The following is a 15,946-nucleotide window of genomic DNA, read 5'->3' as shown; positions in this document are numbered from 1 at the left end:
ACCTTCCATTCATCACAGACTCTCTGCCAGCCCTCCCCAGCTAGGCACTGCTTGGTGTGCTGGCGTTGCTGCTGAGATAGACAGAGTGGGGGTAGGCCAAAAATAAGCAGTGTACATAAACATATCATGTGAACACATGAACTATATGTGTACTGGATTGTGCCAGGTGCTATGGAAAAATCAAGGCCAGGAAGGGGCATGGGTTACGGTGGGTGAAGATGTTTAAATAGGGTGATCAGGACAGATGCCCCAAGAAGGTGACATTTGAGGACAGACCTGAAAGAGGCAAGGTTGTTTTTGGGAGAACAGCTTCCAGGGGCAACAGTAACGGCAAGGGCAGGTGCAGAGACCTTCAGGCAAGAGTATGCCCAGTGATTTGAATACTGGGACTAATGAGAGCTAAGGAGAGAGCCCCCATGGAGTCAGAGGAGCAGTAGGAAGGCTAGCGGGGCTGGGGCAGGGCAACAGTGGGGGTGGGAGGGAGAGGTCTGGAAGATCATTAGAGGGACCCTGCTGCGAGGGGCACTTTTGGCTTTGAGCAGAGGCCTGTGAGCTGGTTTGGGTCTTACTGGGCCACTGTGGCTGCCTTATTGGGAAAGGAGGGCCTGGAGATGACACCAGTGATCCAGTAGTGAAAGGAGGTGGCCAGAACCAGGTAGCACAGTGAAAAGTGGTCAGATTTTGAATATCTTTTGACAGAGGAACGAATGGAACTTACTGGTAGAAATGGGTCTGAAAGGTGAGAGAGCAGAGCTGAGGATGCGTCTGGTTTCCACTTGAGTAGCTAGAAGAGGGAGTCGCTTGGACCAGACAGGGGAGGGTGGGGCAGATCCAGAGTGGATTTCATACTGTGGGTGGGAGGTGCCTGGAGACATCCCAGGCAGTAGGTAGTGGGTCTGGAGGGCAGGGAGGGGACAGTCAACTGGGAAACTATCACCATGGGAATGGCATGGTCATCACAGAAAGTCCCTAGACTGTGTGAGCCCACCAGAGGACAGTGTGGGTCAATGTGGGGACAAGGGGAGGGAAAAGGCCAGGTGACCCGAACTTTCTGCCCGAGGTACCTGATTGCCAGGCACTAAGGTGGGAACATAAGAGGAGGCGGGCGTGAGACAAGTCATGGTGGTTATCAGACCAGCTATGCCTGTGGGATGTCACACACTGTAGAATCGTAAAAGACATTTAGATTTGGAGGAAGCATGCCTTTGGTTGATCTCTATCTGATGCTTACTGGGGGCAGTTTTGCCGGCCAAAGGACACTGAGCAACATATGGGGACTGTGTTGGTGGCTAGCCTGGGAGAGAGGGACAGGCTGCTAGGGGTATCTAGCAGGAAGAGGCCGATGCTGCTAAACGTTCTCCTGGGCACGAGACCACTGGCTGCGACCCCAGGAGGGAAATATCAGTAGTGCTTAGGTGGGAAAATTCTGCTTTCTGTCGTCTTAAGTGAGTGTGACAGTAAAAGCTCACATTGAAAGGGTGCTTGTTAGAGGCCAGGTGCTAAGTGAGGGGAGTATCTCCTTTTATTCCTCCGAAAATGTAGCAGCCAACCTACATTTCCTTCATCCTCCGGGGTGTGGGGTGTGACTGACACTTGGGGATACAAAGTTCCCGTGCTGCCCCTGGTGGGATCAAGGGTGAGCCCCAGGCTGGGCTCAGAGGTCCACACACCTGTCGCGTTGGGCTGGAAACACAGTGGTCACACAGACTGGTTTAGGAAAGGATGGGGGGAAACCAAAAATAGTAGCAAGAGACCCTTTCATGATGCACTTCTTCCTAAAATAATTGGCTATTAAGACTTTTTTTTCTTTAAAGTTAATACACGTCTTTCCTAAGCAGCAAAGGAAAAAGTCTACGTAAATAATCAAAGGCTGTAAAAAAACAAAAACAAAAACAACCCCCCCCCCCCACCGAGTTTGCCTTAATGACCTGTTTTCTCTTCCATGCATTGCCTTCCACTGCCAGAGGAGAATGAGTGTGTAGGTGACCAAACCTAGGTTTAAATCCTGGCCCTTCCGCTGGTTTGCTTGTGAGCTAAATGTGTAACTTCTCAGAGCTTCAGTTTATTCATCTGTAAAATGAGGCCAGTAATACTCCTTCCTACAGAGTTCATGAGGACTAAGTGTGGCCATTTGTATTAAGCAGCTTGTATAGTGTTTTACATGTCATATATGGGTCTTTATTTTTCTAAAGATTTTATTTATTTGACAGAGAGAGAGATCACAAGTAGGCAGAGAGGCAGGCAGAGAGGTGGGGGAAGCAAGCTCCTTGTTGAGCAGAGAGCCCGATGTGGGGCTCGATTCCAGGACCCTGAGATCACGGCCCAAGCCGAAGGCAAAGGCTTAACCCACTAAGTCACCCAGGCACCCTATCATAGGTCTTTAAATGTGGTAGCAGGACCTTCACTTCTCGATAGGAAGGAGCAAGAGGGACCAGTTTGTTCTCTCACCTAAAACAACTCCCCCCCCACAAAAGGACCAATCATATGAAACCATTTTTAAGATTCTAAACATTAGGCAGTGAAGGGCTGTGGTCTCCAAAAGATGGGAAGCAAACAACATGAGCCCTACACATGCCCCAGCTCACTGCCTTGAGAAAGTTCCAGGCTGTGATGCAGAAAGGGGAAATCCAGGTGGAGCCCATTAGACTCCATATATAAAGGACCCAGAGCTTAGAGACAGAGAGACGAAAGCATCTAGAGTTTTCAGGATGGAATACTGAAAAAGAGGGGGAAAAAAGCTCACAGAGAGAAAATTGCTTGAGAACTCATCACTATGTACATGTGAGGAAATGACCTGAGCCTGAGGAAAGAACCACTAGAAGGGATTCCAGGCAGCAGTGTGCCCTGTCACGCAGAGCAGGGAATAGTGCCTGTCCCACCTGCCCTCCTAGGAAGCCTCGTGACTCATGGGGCTGCATAGAAAACACAAAGGGGTTTTCCTTTGCAGTGGGGAAATAATTAGCTGTCTCCTGAGTGTTCTAGACCCACCTAAGAAACCTTAGAAGCAAAGTCTGTAAGATCAAACACTTTCCATGTAACCTAACTTCATCCCAGAACAGGACTCAAGAATATTTAGAGGGATACACAGATGTTCAACACTCCATTTAGGAATCACAGTGTCTGGCACCTAATAAAAAAAATCAGACCTGCAAAGCAACAAGAAAATAGGAACCACAATGAGAAGAACCAACCATCTGACATCAACCTAGAAATGACACTCTTAGAATTAGCAGACAAGAGACATTAAAACAGTTTTTATCACCTGTATTTCACAGGTTCAAAAAGTGAAGTAGAGACATGAAAGCTATTTAAAAAAAAAAAAAAAAACCCAAATCAAACTTCTAGAGCTCAAACCTACAATGTGTGAGATAAACATATACTGGATAGGATTAATGACAGCTTAGAGAACATGATAAAAAGATCGGTAAATTGAAGGTAGCAATCAAAATGGTCTGTATTAGTTCTCTGTTGCTGCTATAACAAATTACGACAAACTCTATGGCTTGAACAACACAAATGTATTATCTTTTTGCTCTGTAGATCAGAAGTCGGTCACAGGTCTCCTTGGGCTTAAATCATGGTGTCAGTAGGGTTGAGTTCCCTTTGGGAGGCTCTAAGGGAGAATCCATTTTCCTGACTTTTCCAGCTTCCAGAAGCTGCCAGTCTCCCTCCATTGCTGGTCCCCTTCCTCCATCTTTGTGGCTAGAAATGGCCAATCCATCCCTCACGTTGCATCACTGTCTCCTGTATGTGGTCATAGTTCTGACTCTCCTTCCTCTACTTCTAGAGAGGCTTGTGGTTTCAGTGGACCCATCTGTATAATCCAGGGGCAAGTGCCTACCTTAAGGCCCAACTGATGATCAAACTCAATTCCATCTGCAACCCTGATTCCTTTTTGCCCTGTCACCTAACACAGCCCCAGGTCCCCGGGCCTAGGAAGCAGGTGTCTTTGGGGACTGTCGTACTACCTACCACACTATCCAAGAATAAAACACAGAGAAAAGAGAATTTAACAAGAACAGACAGAGCATCAGTGAGCTGTAGGATAGCTTTCTGGTTGCTAATATTCATGTACTTGGAATCTCAAAATGGGAAGAGGGGACAGAAAAAATATCTGAAGACCCACATTTCCCAAATTTTATGAAAACTATAAACCAAGAAATCTGAGAAGCTCGATGAGTCCTAAGTACTAGAAACATGAAGAAAACCATACTGAGGCACGTCACAATCAAATTGCTCAGAAGCTGAAAAAGAAGAAAGACACATTACATGTAAATGAAGCCCAAATGAAGGTGGCAGCCAGATTCTCATGAGAAACAGTGCTCAGAGAACACTGACCAGGCCAGACCATATTCTGAGGCAAAACCAAGTGGTAAAGGATTCAAATCGTACATGTGTTATCTGACCAAATGGGATTAAATGAGGAATCAATAAAAGAAGGATTTCTGGCAAATTCCCCCCAATGGAGACTGACACATTTCCAAATAACTCATAGGTCAAAGAAGAAATGCAAAGGGAAGTTATTTTGAATTGAAAGTATTTTGAGCTGAATTAAAATGAACACGACACAACATACCAAAATTTGGGGAGAACCTGTAAGCAGTACTTAGGACAAGCATAGCACTCATCACCGTAAGCAACTAGAAAAGGGAGACCCAATGAGACCCAAAGGAGACAGATGAAAAGAAGTCCTAAAGATCAGAGATACAGTCGGTGAACTGCACAGAGTACACATCTGCAGACTACAGCCTGCGGCTGGCTCCTCCTTTTTGGAAATAAAGTTTTACACAAACACAAGTGTGCCCTTTTGTTTACATATTGGCTGCGGCTGCTTTTTAGCTCTAACCGAGGAGCAGGTGGAGCCGAGCAGAGACCATATGGCGCGACAACTAAAATATTTACTATCTAGCCCTTTAAAAAAAAAGTTTGTTAAACAGAAACACAATAAACAAAATCTATAAAAGAGAAAAGCTAGGTTTTTGAGATCAAAAAATTGGTAAACCTCTAGCAATACTGATCGGAGGGAAAAAAGAAGATATAAACTGTCAACATCAGAAATGAGAGAGGTGACATTGCTCCCGATTCTCCAAATATTAAAAACATAATAAGGGTATATTATGGACATCTTTTTTTTTCCATTTTAAAAAATTTTATTTATTTATTTGACAGACAGAGATCACAAGTAGGCAGAAAGGCAGGCAGAGAGAGAGGAAGGGAAGCAGGTTCCCTGCCAAGCAGAGAGCCCTATGTGGGGCTTGATCGCAGGGCCCTGGGATCATGACCTGAGCCGAAGGCAGAGGCTTTAACCCACTGAGCCACCCAGGTGCCCATAGTACGGACATCTTTCCATACATCTTTCCAGTACATCTGACAACTTAGATGAAAGAAATTCCTTGCAAAACACAAACTACCAAAGCTCACTCGAGAAGAAATACAAGTATGTATTAAAGAAATTGGATCTGTTATTAAAGACCTTCCCACAAAGAAACTTGAGGTCCAGGTGGCTTCACCATTGCATTCTACCAAATATTAAAAGTATAAAATAATAGCAACTGTACACAAATGCTTCCCCAAAAAAGAAAAGGTGGGAAGAGCTACCAGGTAATTCTGTGAGGCCAGTATGACCCTGGTACCAATTGCAAGTGGGTGCACTGGCAAGTCAACAGAGAACTGACAGTCTGTTCTTCCAATGGTGCTGGAAAAACTAGACATCCGTATGCCAAAGAATAAAGTTCAATCCGTGCCACTCACTAAAAGAAGAACAATGGATACATTGGGCTTCACTAAAATTAAAAACTTCTGCTCTTGGGGCACCTGGGTGGCTCACTGGGGTAAAACCTCTACCTTCGGCTCAGGTCATGATCCCAGGGTCCTGGGATCGAGCCCCGCATCTGGCTTTCTGCTCAGCAGGGAGTCTGCTTCCCTTCCTCTCTCTCTGCCTACCTCTCTGCCTACTTGTGATCTCTGTCAAATAAATAAATAAAAATCTAAAACAAAAAACAAAAAAAACCTTCTGCTCTTGTAAAGACCCTCTTAAGAGAACAAAAAAAGAGGCACAGATGGGAGAAAGATTTGCAGAGCACAGATAGGATAAAGGACTTGTATCCGGAATATGTAAAGAACTCTCCAAACTCAATGAGGCAAAAATGAACAATCCATTTCAAAAAATGGACAAATGATTTCAACAGAGATTTCACTGAAGGAGAGACACAGGTGGCAGTGAAGTACATAAAAGAAGGTGTCCAAAATCATTCGTCGTTTGAGAGCTGGAAATTCAAACACGGCGCTGACCCTCTGCACACACATCAGAGTGGCCGGGAGTAGGAAGACGACGGACAAGCCCGGGTGCCGGCCAGTGAAGTCTGGAGCTCTCGTCCTCTGCTGGCTGGCAGCGGAATGGTGCCCTCGCTGGGGAAGTCGGTCGTGGCCATTTCTTAAAAGTTGAACATGGGTATATAAAAATATGCACACATAAACATTCAAGAAGACCTGCAGGCTCAGAGTGGCAGGGGGGCAGCTGGGCGGGAGAGAGCCTGACGACCTCTGGGCAGGACGGAGACAAGTTTGGTGGGAACTCAAATGAAGCTTATGTGACAGGAGTGGCTCCCTTGAAGAAAAAGAATTTAAAACAAGAAGTCAAGATGAAGTACGAAAGTGCATATTGAGGACAAGCAAGTAACTACAACAAATTCTTGGGAGTCCTAGATCCCTTTCTTCTGAGTTCTCTTGAGATGCGTTCAGAGAAGCTTCCTGGTGGCATCTGGCTTCCCCTCCCCCACCTTCCCCGCCTCAGTGGTAGCCCACTGAGCCTTGGGTACCGCCTGTCTGGCTTCAGGCTCTCCTCTCTCTGTCCCTGGCTCCCCTCCCCTCCACCTCCACAGCCCTGCTGCCCAGCAGGGACAGGGCCTGAGTGTGCAGAAGGCATCCTGGGACCCCAGCAAGGCAAACTTGTCTCCTTGCTTGCCACCCTCCTAAGCTTTGGGCTGCACAGGCCTCTCCAGACAGTGAGGACACACCCGCCGTGCTCTAGCTCGCAGAGCACTCTCCTCTGCTTACTGGTCCTTGGGGGCTTTGCCGTGACGGCCGTCAGACAGGCCTGTCAAGCCAGTTCTGGAATCACTGGGTGTCTTCCTTTCCCCATCTAAAAATGCATAAATTAATAATACCTCCTTCCACAGTCTTTGTGAAGATGAAAGTATCCTAGGAGGGCTGGTATGTCTGTCAGCTTTGTCCACTTAAGTGTCTGCAGCTTCTAGAAGAGTCCTAAGCAGGTACCAAGTGCTCAGAAAGCACTTGCTCCTGTCTGGTCTCCGTCCCGGGGCTGCGGGCTCTAGCAACAGGTGTCCTGGGTCTCACTGTTCTCCCTAACTGCTGTCTCAGCCCCTCAAGAACCCAGGTCTCTGGGATTCACACTCCCCTTGCCGACCCCGGCAGACAGTCCTGTGTAGGGTCTGAGGCTCTGGGGCCACAAGCCAGTACATGGGGGAGTTACATATTGCGGGATGTTGGAGATGAACAAAAACAAGATTATTCTAGAACATCCCTTAAGTCACCTATAAAGTTCAGTATAACTGGGTTGTGGGTACATCCCAAAGATTAGGTCATTTACACATGAAAATGTAAGAACCGCAGGAGCAACAATTAGGGACAAATTCACCTAATGAACATCTGTCAGAGCTTTGCCACCCTCTGCCTTTAGATTAAACGACCCAGTGCCTCGCTGTGAGTAGGGGGGATAGGTGGAGGATGCTGGAGTGTTTTGCTCCAGGCTGGTTTAATGTCGAGCCTCTGCAGTGTTACTTCTGGAGAGTCAGGTCTCACCGTCAGGCTGGGGAAGGAGGGCGGCTGCGATGTCAGAGCCCAAGTTAAGGCTCAGTCATTAAGCGTCTGCCTACGGCTCAGGTCATGATCCTGGAGTGCTGGGATCGAGCCCCGCATCGGGCTCCCTGCTCAGCAGGAAGCCTGCTTCTCCCTCTCCCACTCCCCATGCTTGTGTTCTCTCTCTCTGTCAAATAAATAAATAAAATCTTAAAAAACAAACAAACAAACAAACAAAAACCACAGAGCAGTGTTGCCCTGAGGACTAGGAAGCGGAAAGCGATCACAAAACAAAATACATAGCCAGGGTGCTCTGGGTTCTGCACTTCTCCCCGGTGGCCTCAGATCAGAGCGCTTTTTCCCTAACAGTGCCCAGGTGCTCTAATGGTTTCCGTTTTGAGGTAGAAATGTAACAAAGACCAAAGGAGAACACTGAAACCTGGAAAGGCTTCAAAAAGTGTGAAAGGGGTAGGCAGAGTGGGACGCGGGACCTGACAAATCGGAACCAGAAAGTTTGAGCCAGTCTGGGAGAGGCGGCCTACTCCCACCCCGCCCCGGGGGGGTGGAGGGTGCGGTGGGAGCCTGCACCCCGGATCACGGTTGTGCAGGAGTCCCTGTAGTAAGCCTGTGTCTCCTGTCTTGCAGGTGGTGCCGGGGAGCGGGAGAAGGTGCCGGCCAACCCCGAGGCGCTCCTGCTCATGGCCAGCTCCCAGCGCGACATGGAGGACTGGGTGCAAGCCATCCGCCGGGTCATCTGGGCCCCACTTGGCGGAGGTACTGCTCGTAGATCGCATGCTCACCCTCTAGAACCCTTGCCTTCAGGTAATCTTGCCCCCCTCCCCAGCTCTGCACCGAGCCTGCAAAGACCCCTCTTGCCCAGGGCTTGCCGTCTGTGTCCCGAGCAGCCTCCAGCGGGTAGGCCAGTCTGGTCTTCTGCTGCCAGCCGCCAGGAGTCACACCTCCCGTGCACCCGGGGGGGGCAGCAGCAGGGGACATCAGGGCAACATTTCAAAACATGCCCTCCTCCAGCAAGAATACTGTGGAGGGTGCGTACCTGCCTCCCTGCGCCCAGGGCCCTGCTGGACACCAGGTGTTCATGCGGTGGTGTGCACTAGGCCTGGGGCCCCATCCCCCTGCCATGCTCCCTGCAGCCATGTAGGGCTGCCCACACAGCCTGCTCCCGTGTCCCCATTTGACAGCAGTAGCTGCCGTCTACTCCCTTCCGCCTTAAGAGCACTTATTGGATGCCTGAAGTGTTCCTGGACTTATCCCAGGTGCTAGGAATTCAGTGATAAACAACATAGAGAATTCCTCCGCCCTCTCCATCCTCTCAAGTAAAGGCGTCACATGATGTTTGGTAGCGAGAAGCATAATGAAGTAAAGCTCCGTAGGATGAGAGGGGACGCTGGGTTAGACGCTGTCGCTCAGCCATCTCAATGAAGTGGCCAGGAGAGCCAGCGGAATGCTGGATGAGGAGTATTCAGGCAGAGCAGTCGTCAGCAAGTGCAAAGGCCCTGAGGTGCTCATGAGTGATGTGAGCACAGGGAATCTCAGGAAGGCGAGTGGGTCTGAGGGAGTGAGGATGGGAGAGTGGAAGATAGAGGGCAGGTGAGGTCATCAAGGCCTTGGGGACATGCTGGAGATCTCAGATTTTATTCTAAATTGATGGGGCACCAGGAGGGCTCTGAGCGGCGCTAGATATGCCCTTACTTAGATTTATAAAGGGCTGCCTGGCCACCGCATGAGGGTGGAGCATCGAGAGACAAGAGCGGATGTAGCATGCTGAAACAGCCCTCAGACACGGGTGACAGGGACCCGGGCTGGCATGGGAGTGGAGGAGATGGTGAGGAGAGGTCAGCCACGGTGTGTTCTGAAGTTGTTGCTGCTGAGCTTTGCTGAAGGATGTGAGGTGCGAGAGCAAGGGAGTGTGGCCCCTGTTGTACAGCTGCTGTTCCTATAGGTTGGTGTCCCTCCACAGTCATCATGAAAGAGCTTTCAGAAGGGGTCTCCATGGTGCCTGGGCTGGGGCTCCACTCCCTGCTGATGTGGAGACCGGCGGCTTCTGGCCTGTGACCGTTCGAGCTGTGGACGTTGTCTCTCCCCCACACAGTGTCTGAATGGTGGAGAGTCAGGCAGGGGCTGAAGCTCACCTGTGGGGCTCGGAGCCCATCTCCAGACCCTGGGTGCGCTATAGGCTGAGCCCCTTCCTCACGCCTCCCCTCGCCCTCTCTCCTCTGCCGTGGCCAGCTGCAGCCTCCCCGACCACCTTCCCTAGAGCCACGAATCCTCATGGAGGAGAGTTGATAGAATATCAAAGTCAGGTGCTCTCCTGTGCGGCATAAATGGCCTCACACCGTTAGCCTTGGCCTCCCTGCCCCTGGCGTCTGCAGCAGCTTTGACCCCAGACCCAAGCCCACTCAGGGATTTCTGCAGCCTTCCCAGACTTCCTTCAGCGCAGGACGGTTGAAATTGGACCCGTGGAATGAAGTAGAGCCCAGAGGCAGACCTCCCTGCAGCTGGACTTTGATTATGACAGTGCCAGCTTGGAACCGGAGAAAGGATTCGTCATCGTGACCTTGGGGTAGGGAGAGATTCAAAAAGTCCTCAGTCTTGTAGGAAAAATGTGATCAATTGTCCTCCACAGAAGGAAGGATGTCTGTTCTCGAAAGGCAGATTAAGAAAATGAAAAGACAAGCTTACAGGGTGGGAGGTGTCTGCTGCACATGCAGCCATCGGACGATTTATTCCTCAAACTCCTGCAAAGACTGGCAAGATGGCAGAAGCCTGGGCAGGAGACTCGAACAGCCCCTTCACCAAAATAGAACTGCTCGGGACCAGCGAACCCAGGCAGTGGCGCTCGACCGCTGGTGAGCAGGGAGGTGTGTGGAAAAGCACTCTACCCGGCAGAAAGGCTAAAGGGAAACTGGGTGGTTCCAAGTGGTGAGCAGGACTGAGTGCTCCAGGCACCTGTGTGTCTCGCTGGGGAAGCCTGCGGCATCTGTTACTTCGGACACCATGCACACCCAGGCCCCAGCAGCTCCATTTCTACGCACGTCCCTGGTGGAAATGTGTGCCCTAGGGAGCGCCTGCCAAGTGTGGGTGGTTAACGGTCCAGATCCATCCCTCCCTCTGCCCCTCAGCCTTTATCAAATTCTTCAAGCTGTGAGCTGAAGAGCAAGTAAGAATTAAAACAGGAACCGCCATCAAAGGCACTTATCTCCTTTCTACCCGAAGCGTGGAGGAAATGCAGAAATCCCAGGGCTTAGCGATGGCCGACATGTCTGGGCAAGCCGTGGGCACTCCTAGGTGGGCACAGTCAGCCTCTGCTGCTTTCCTGGCAAAGCTGTTATTAGCCTGGGTTCCCCTGGAAAGGAGGCTTAGAGGATCAGTCCTTCTTTCGCTGTTAATCACGGAGTCTGTGAGCCCTTTCAAGTGTGTTTGCTCTGGCGCAGAGCGGGCCTCCTCTGACAGGCGGGAATGGGCAGTCTGCCTGCTGCAGTCAGGGGAGTGCCTGGCTGTCCCCACAGAGCAAGCGGGGCAGGTGGGGGGCAGACACACGGGGTCAGCGGAGCCTGTTACCACGGATGGTCTGCTCACAGGTGGCCCTGACTGCGGCTCCTCTTGTCTGGGCACTCATTCATTCATTCCACCAGTCATTCGTTCACTTGGGAATGTGTTCTAGGGGCTGGGGATACAACAGTGAGCAGGACAGACAAGGTCCCTGCCCTCATTGTGGAGAAACCAGGGAACGAGTCAGGTAAGGAAACCCATTGAGTTCAGTGGAGAAAGATAAGGTGGGGAGGGCAAGCAAGAATGACGGGGTCAGAGTTTCATGATCTTTGAGTAAAGGAGATGAAAGGGTGAATTACACATATATCTGAACAGAGAATTCTGGAGGCAGAGGCAGCAGTGTCCACGTGGGAAGAGCAGCAAGGAAGCCAGTGTGCCTGGAGCAGAGTCTACGAAGAGAGAGTGAGCGGGAAACGGGTCAGAGAGGCAGTGGGGATGTAAATTGGTGGGGCCTTGTAGTCATGGTGACTCTTGCTTTTCCTGAGCACCTTGGTGCCATGGGCGGGTTTTGAACAAAGAATGGCAGAGCCTGACTTGGGTTCTGACAGGATCCCTTCGGCCACATGTTGAGACTGGATCAAAGACGGCAAGGACAGAAACAGGGAGATCAGTTAGGGGCTCATCATTCAATAATGCCAGTGAGAACGATGACAGCTTGGTCCCAGATGGTCCTGATGATGAGAAGGAATCGAATTCTTGATATATTTTAAGATAAAGGCAGTAGTACTTCCCTGTTGGAATGGAAGAAAGGTATACGGGAATGAGTGAAGTCAAGGGTAATCCCAAGATGTTCTGGTCCAGGCAGCTGGAGAGATGGATTAGTCATTAACTGAAATGAGAAAGACCAGAGGAAGTACAGTGTTTGCCATGCAGATACAGAGATCACACTGGAGCTTAGTCTGAGATACCTGTTGGAGACTTAAGTTTAAATGTCCAGCAAGCAATTAAACATTTAAGTCTAGAGACTTGGAGAGAGGACTGGTTTGGAGAAAGTATTTGGGGACTATTGACACATAGAAGGGGTTTGAAGCCATGAGGCTGGGCGAGACCCCTTGGAGCAAAGTGTAGGGACAGCAGAGGACCAGGTTTGAGCTCAGCTCCCTGCTGCCTTGGGCACCTATGGTTCTAGTGGAGTAGTGGAGATAAAGCCTGAGAACAGGGGGTCTGTGAGAAAGGACAACAGGAGGGGAATTAGAGTGTGAGAATAACCAAGGGTTTCAAGAATGGGACAATAGCTGGAGACAAAGTCAGGTAAAGAGAGGATTGGATTGTTTTGTTTTGTTTGAGTTGGGAGATAAAACAGCAATTCAAAAAAGGCTGATGGTACAGCAGAGGGAGAGAAGAAGGGCTAGGGCACCAATAGCTCTCATGGATATAAAAATCCTCAACAAAATGCCTACAAACTGAATCCAGCAATATATGAAAGGACAGTACACCATGACCGAATGAGATTTATCCCAGGAATGCAAGGGTGGTTTAACACCTGAAAAGAAACAAGTATAATACATCAAGAGAAGAAAGGACAAAACCACTTAATCATCTCAGTAGACTTCAGAAAAAGCACGTAATAGAGTCTGGTACCCTCCCATAATAAAAACTTGCCAGGGTCTAGGGATAAGGATAGAAAGGAATTTCCTCAACTTGACAAAGGGGATCTACAAAAAAACTCACAGGCAACATCATACTTATGGAAGAAGACTGGAGCCTTCTCTGAGATCAGGAAGAAGACGTGCATTCTCACTTTTCTCACTTGAATCAGCACTGTTCTGGAGGTTCTAGCCAGAGCAGTGAGGCAAGAAAATGACATATAATACATCTGGATTAGAAAGGACGAAAGAAGTAAATCTATCTCTTATTTGCAGATAACATGATCTCATGTACAGAAAATCTTAAGAAATCCATTAGAAAACAATTAGACGTCACAAAAAAATACAGAAAGACTGCAGGATATAAGGTCAGCATACACAAATGAGTTGTATTTCTGTTCAGGGGCAAAGAGCAAACTGAAAATGAAATTAAGACAACTTTGTTTACAGTAGCATCCCAAATAATAGTTAGGAATCAATGTATCAAAAGAAGTTTAAAACTTACTGCTCTGAAAGTGATAAAAGATTGTTGAAAAAACTGAAACATACCGAAGTAAACAGGAAGACATCCCATGTTCATGGATCAGAAGACTTGCTCTTGCGAAGAGGGCAGCACTCTCCTGTGGATGTCTGGACTTCTGTGCCCAGCTCTGGGAACAGGGGCAGCCCCTCCTAGCCAGCTCACTGTGACAGGAGAGGAGGGACCCACAGAGTAGCCAGGGCTGCCTGGCATCTATCTGGTGGGCATTTGCCTGGGTATTGGAGAGGACTGCAAGCCCTGAGGGTGGGTCTGATGTTGCACTGATGCCTGAGAGGAGGCAGAGTGAGCACAGATTTCAGCACTGGGCTGTGGTCTCGTGTGATCTGGCTCTGTCCTTCACTTGTGTGACCCTGGGTATGCCAGTTACCCTCTCTGTCTTTTTCTGCAAAATGGGAATAAGAGTGTCTTCTTTGCAGGATTGTCAGGGGAATCAGGAGAGAAGACTGATGCAAAGTACTTAGCACTCTCTCTTTCTCTTTTTTAATAACAGTGGATTTCTTTTCTTTTTAAGATTTTATATCTTTATTTGACAGAAAGAGAGAGAGAGAGAGCACACTAGCAAGGGGAGTGGCAGGCAGAGAGAGAGGGGGGGAAGCAGGCTCCTCACTGAGCAGGGAGCCTGATGCAGGGCTCAATCCCAGGACCCTGAGATCATGACCTGAGCCCAAGACAGACGCTTAAGGGACTGAGCCTCCCAGGTGCACTCGCAGTACTAGGTAGCCCTGACGCATCAGCAAACACAGCACATCTGCCCTCTGCAGCCAGGGCACATGGCAGGGCAAAAGAGAGATGAGAGGGAGCTTCTATCCCACTCCACAGATGGCCGATAACCAGGAAAGTAAATCTGGAGGCACACAGCAGTGTTCTCAAGTGTTGGCCAGGATCAGAGTCACCCAGAGGAAAGCCTGAGAAAGTAGGCTACTGGCTCCACCCGCGGGCTTCCTGCTCACTTGTTGCCCTGGAATTTGTATTTCCAACAGGCTCGCAGGTGCAGGTAGTGCTGCTGGTCTGGGGCCCACGTTCTGTGACCCTGTGTTTTAGAATGTGGTGAATGCCTTAAGTTCTGCGCCTGTGCTGAGTGTCATATTGCCTCATCCTTGCCCCAGCCCCGCTTGGTAGAGCAAGAAGAGGGGGCCCTGCCCCACACACTCCGTTTCCAGCCACCACCCCTTCTAGCCCCAGGGTTCCCCCAAGCTCCCCCTTATAGAATTCTGCCCACAGACCCCTGTGGACCTCTGTTCCTCCCGCCTGGTGTTGCAAGCTTTGCAACAGCTTTTCTGGTATATTTGCCCTCCTGGTATATATATCCCTGAGGCCGGCTATCTGTCCACTCTTCAAACTTTGGAAGTACAGGGCTGTGGGCTCATTTTCCTGGGACACCATCTTGCCTTTGACAGAACGCATCTCTGCAGAAGGGCATTTTAGGTGTGGACAGAAGGTCTGTCCAATTACTAGCTGCGTGACCTTAGGAAAATTACACAACCGCTCTAGGCTTTAGCCGCTACGTCTGTAAAATAGGAACATTAATACTAGCTCTCAGGGCTGCTCAAGATACCCGACTTTTAAGTCCCAAGCCCCATCTCCAAAGGCAGGAGCCCCGCTTTAGATCCAAGCTCGGCACTCCCCAGGCTGGGTGGGCCGGATGAATTACCTGACCTTCCTGGGCCTCCGCTGCTACACCGGAACACCTGCCCCCCAGTTTGCTGGGAACAGGAGCTGCTAGAGTGAGTCCTCGGCGCCCCGGGAGGAAAGGACCCTCTTTGGGAGCTGCTGCCGGCATTCATTCCTGCGGAGCCTGGTCCCAGCGAGCATTCGGGGAAAAGAGGGTGAGACGTCTGAACGGGGAGCTCTCCCGAGGGCCAACTCCAGGCGTGGCATTTCGGGAACTCGAGAGCGCAGGCCCTCCCTCCCGCCCTCCCTGCAAGGTCCGGGGGCCCGGGGCAGGCGAGCGGCGGGCAAGACGCTACCTGCGCGCGTGCCGGGCATTCCTGCGCCGCCGCACCGGGCGCGCCATGGGCCTGATGCCGGCCGCGCGGGCCTTCTCCCGGTGCTGCGCCTGCCGGCGGCCGCCCTGCCGCCTGCCCGCCTGCTGCGCGCCCGCCGTCCCAGGTAGCGCGGGACCGGGAGCGGGGCCGCGAGCGGGGCCGCGGGCGAGGAGGGCGCGGCGCATGCGTCTCGCGGGGGCGCGGCGGGGGGCGCGCGAGGGTCGGGGTGCCCCGGGCGCGTGCATGTTCGCGGCGAGAGAGGCGGAGGCCGCTCGCTCCTCCTATCTGGGGTCCAGAGTGGTGGCCCGGAGGACCGGAGCGGGGACCGAGTGGGATGGGAGCCCCGGGCTCCGGACTCCAAGCCCAGTGCTCGACCCACGTTTGCCGCCCCCCTACGCCCCGGGACTCAGGGGGCCACTGTGGCGGGGCGCGGGGCTGGCTACCAC

The 15,946-nt window shown here is 50.7% G+C and overlaps 1 protein-coding gene across 10 annotated transcripts in view; it reads left to right on the top strand.

The window, feature by feature from the left end:
• Positions 1–15,946, top strand: part of ARHGAP22 (Rho GTPase activating protein 22) — a 166,074-nt gene that overhangs the window by 131,174 nt on the left and 18,954 nt on the right. For 6 of the 10 annotated variants that reach the window (XM_032311999.1, XM_032312003.1, XM_032312000.1 and 3 more), the window contains one exon: positions 8,464–8,640. The exons of 1 other annotated variant lie outside the window; for it this stretch is intronic. In XM_032311999.1, the coding sequence (XP_032167890.1) occupies positions 8,464–8,640 (177 nt within the window). Of the gene's footprint in view, positions 1–8,463; positions 8,641–15,438; positions 15,625–15,946 lie in introns of those variants that run through there. 3 more of the 10 variants (XM_032312001.1, XM_032312007.1, XM_032312009.1) reach the window with 2 other exon arrangements.

The sequence above is a fragment of the Mustela erminea genome, chromosome 14 (genome assembly GCF_009829155.1).
Source record: "Mustela erminea isolate mMusErm1 chromosome 14, mMusErm1.Pri, whole genome shotgun sequence".
In the NCBI taxonomy this organism is placed as follows: Eukaryota; Metazoa; Chordata; class Mammalia; order Carnivora; family Mustelidae; genus Mustela; species Mustela erminea.
The sequence above is the reverse complement of the archived record's forward strand: the minus strand, read 5'-3'. Positions and strand labels throughout refer to the sequence as shown.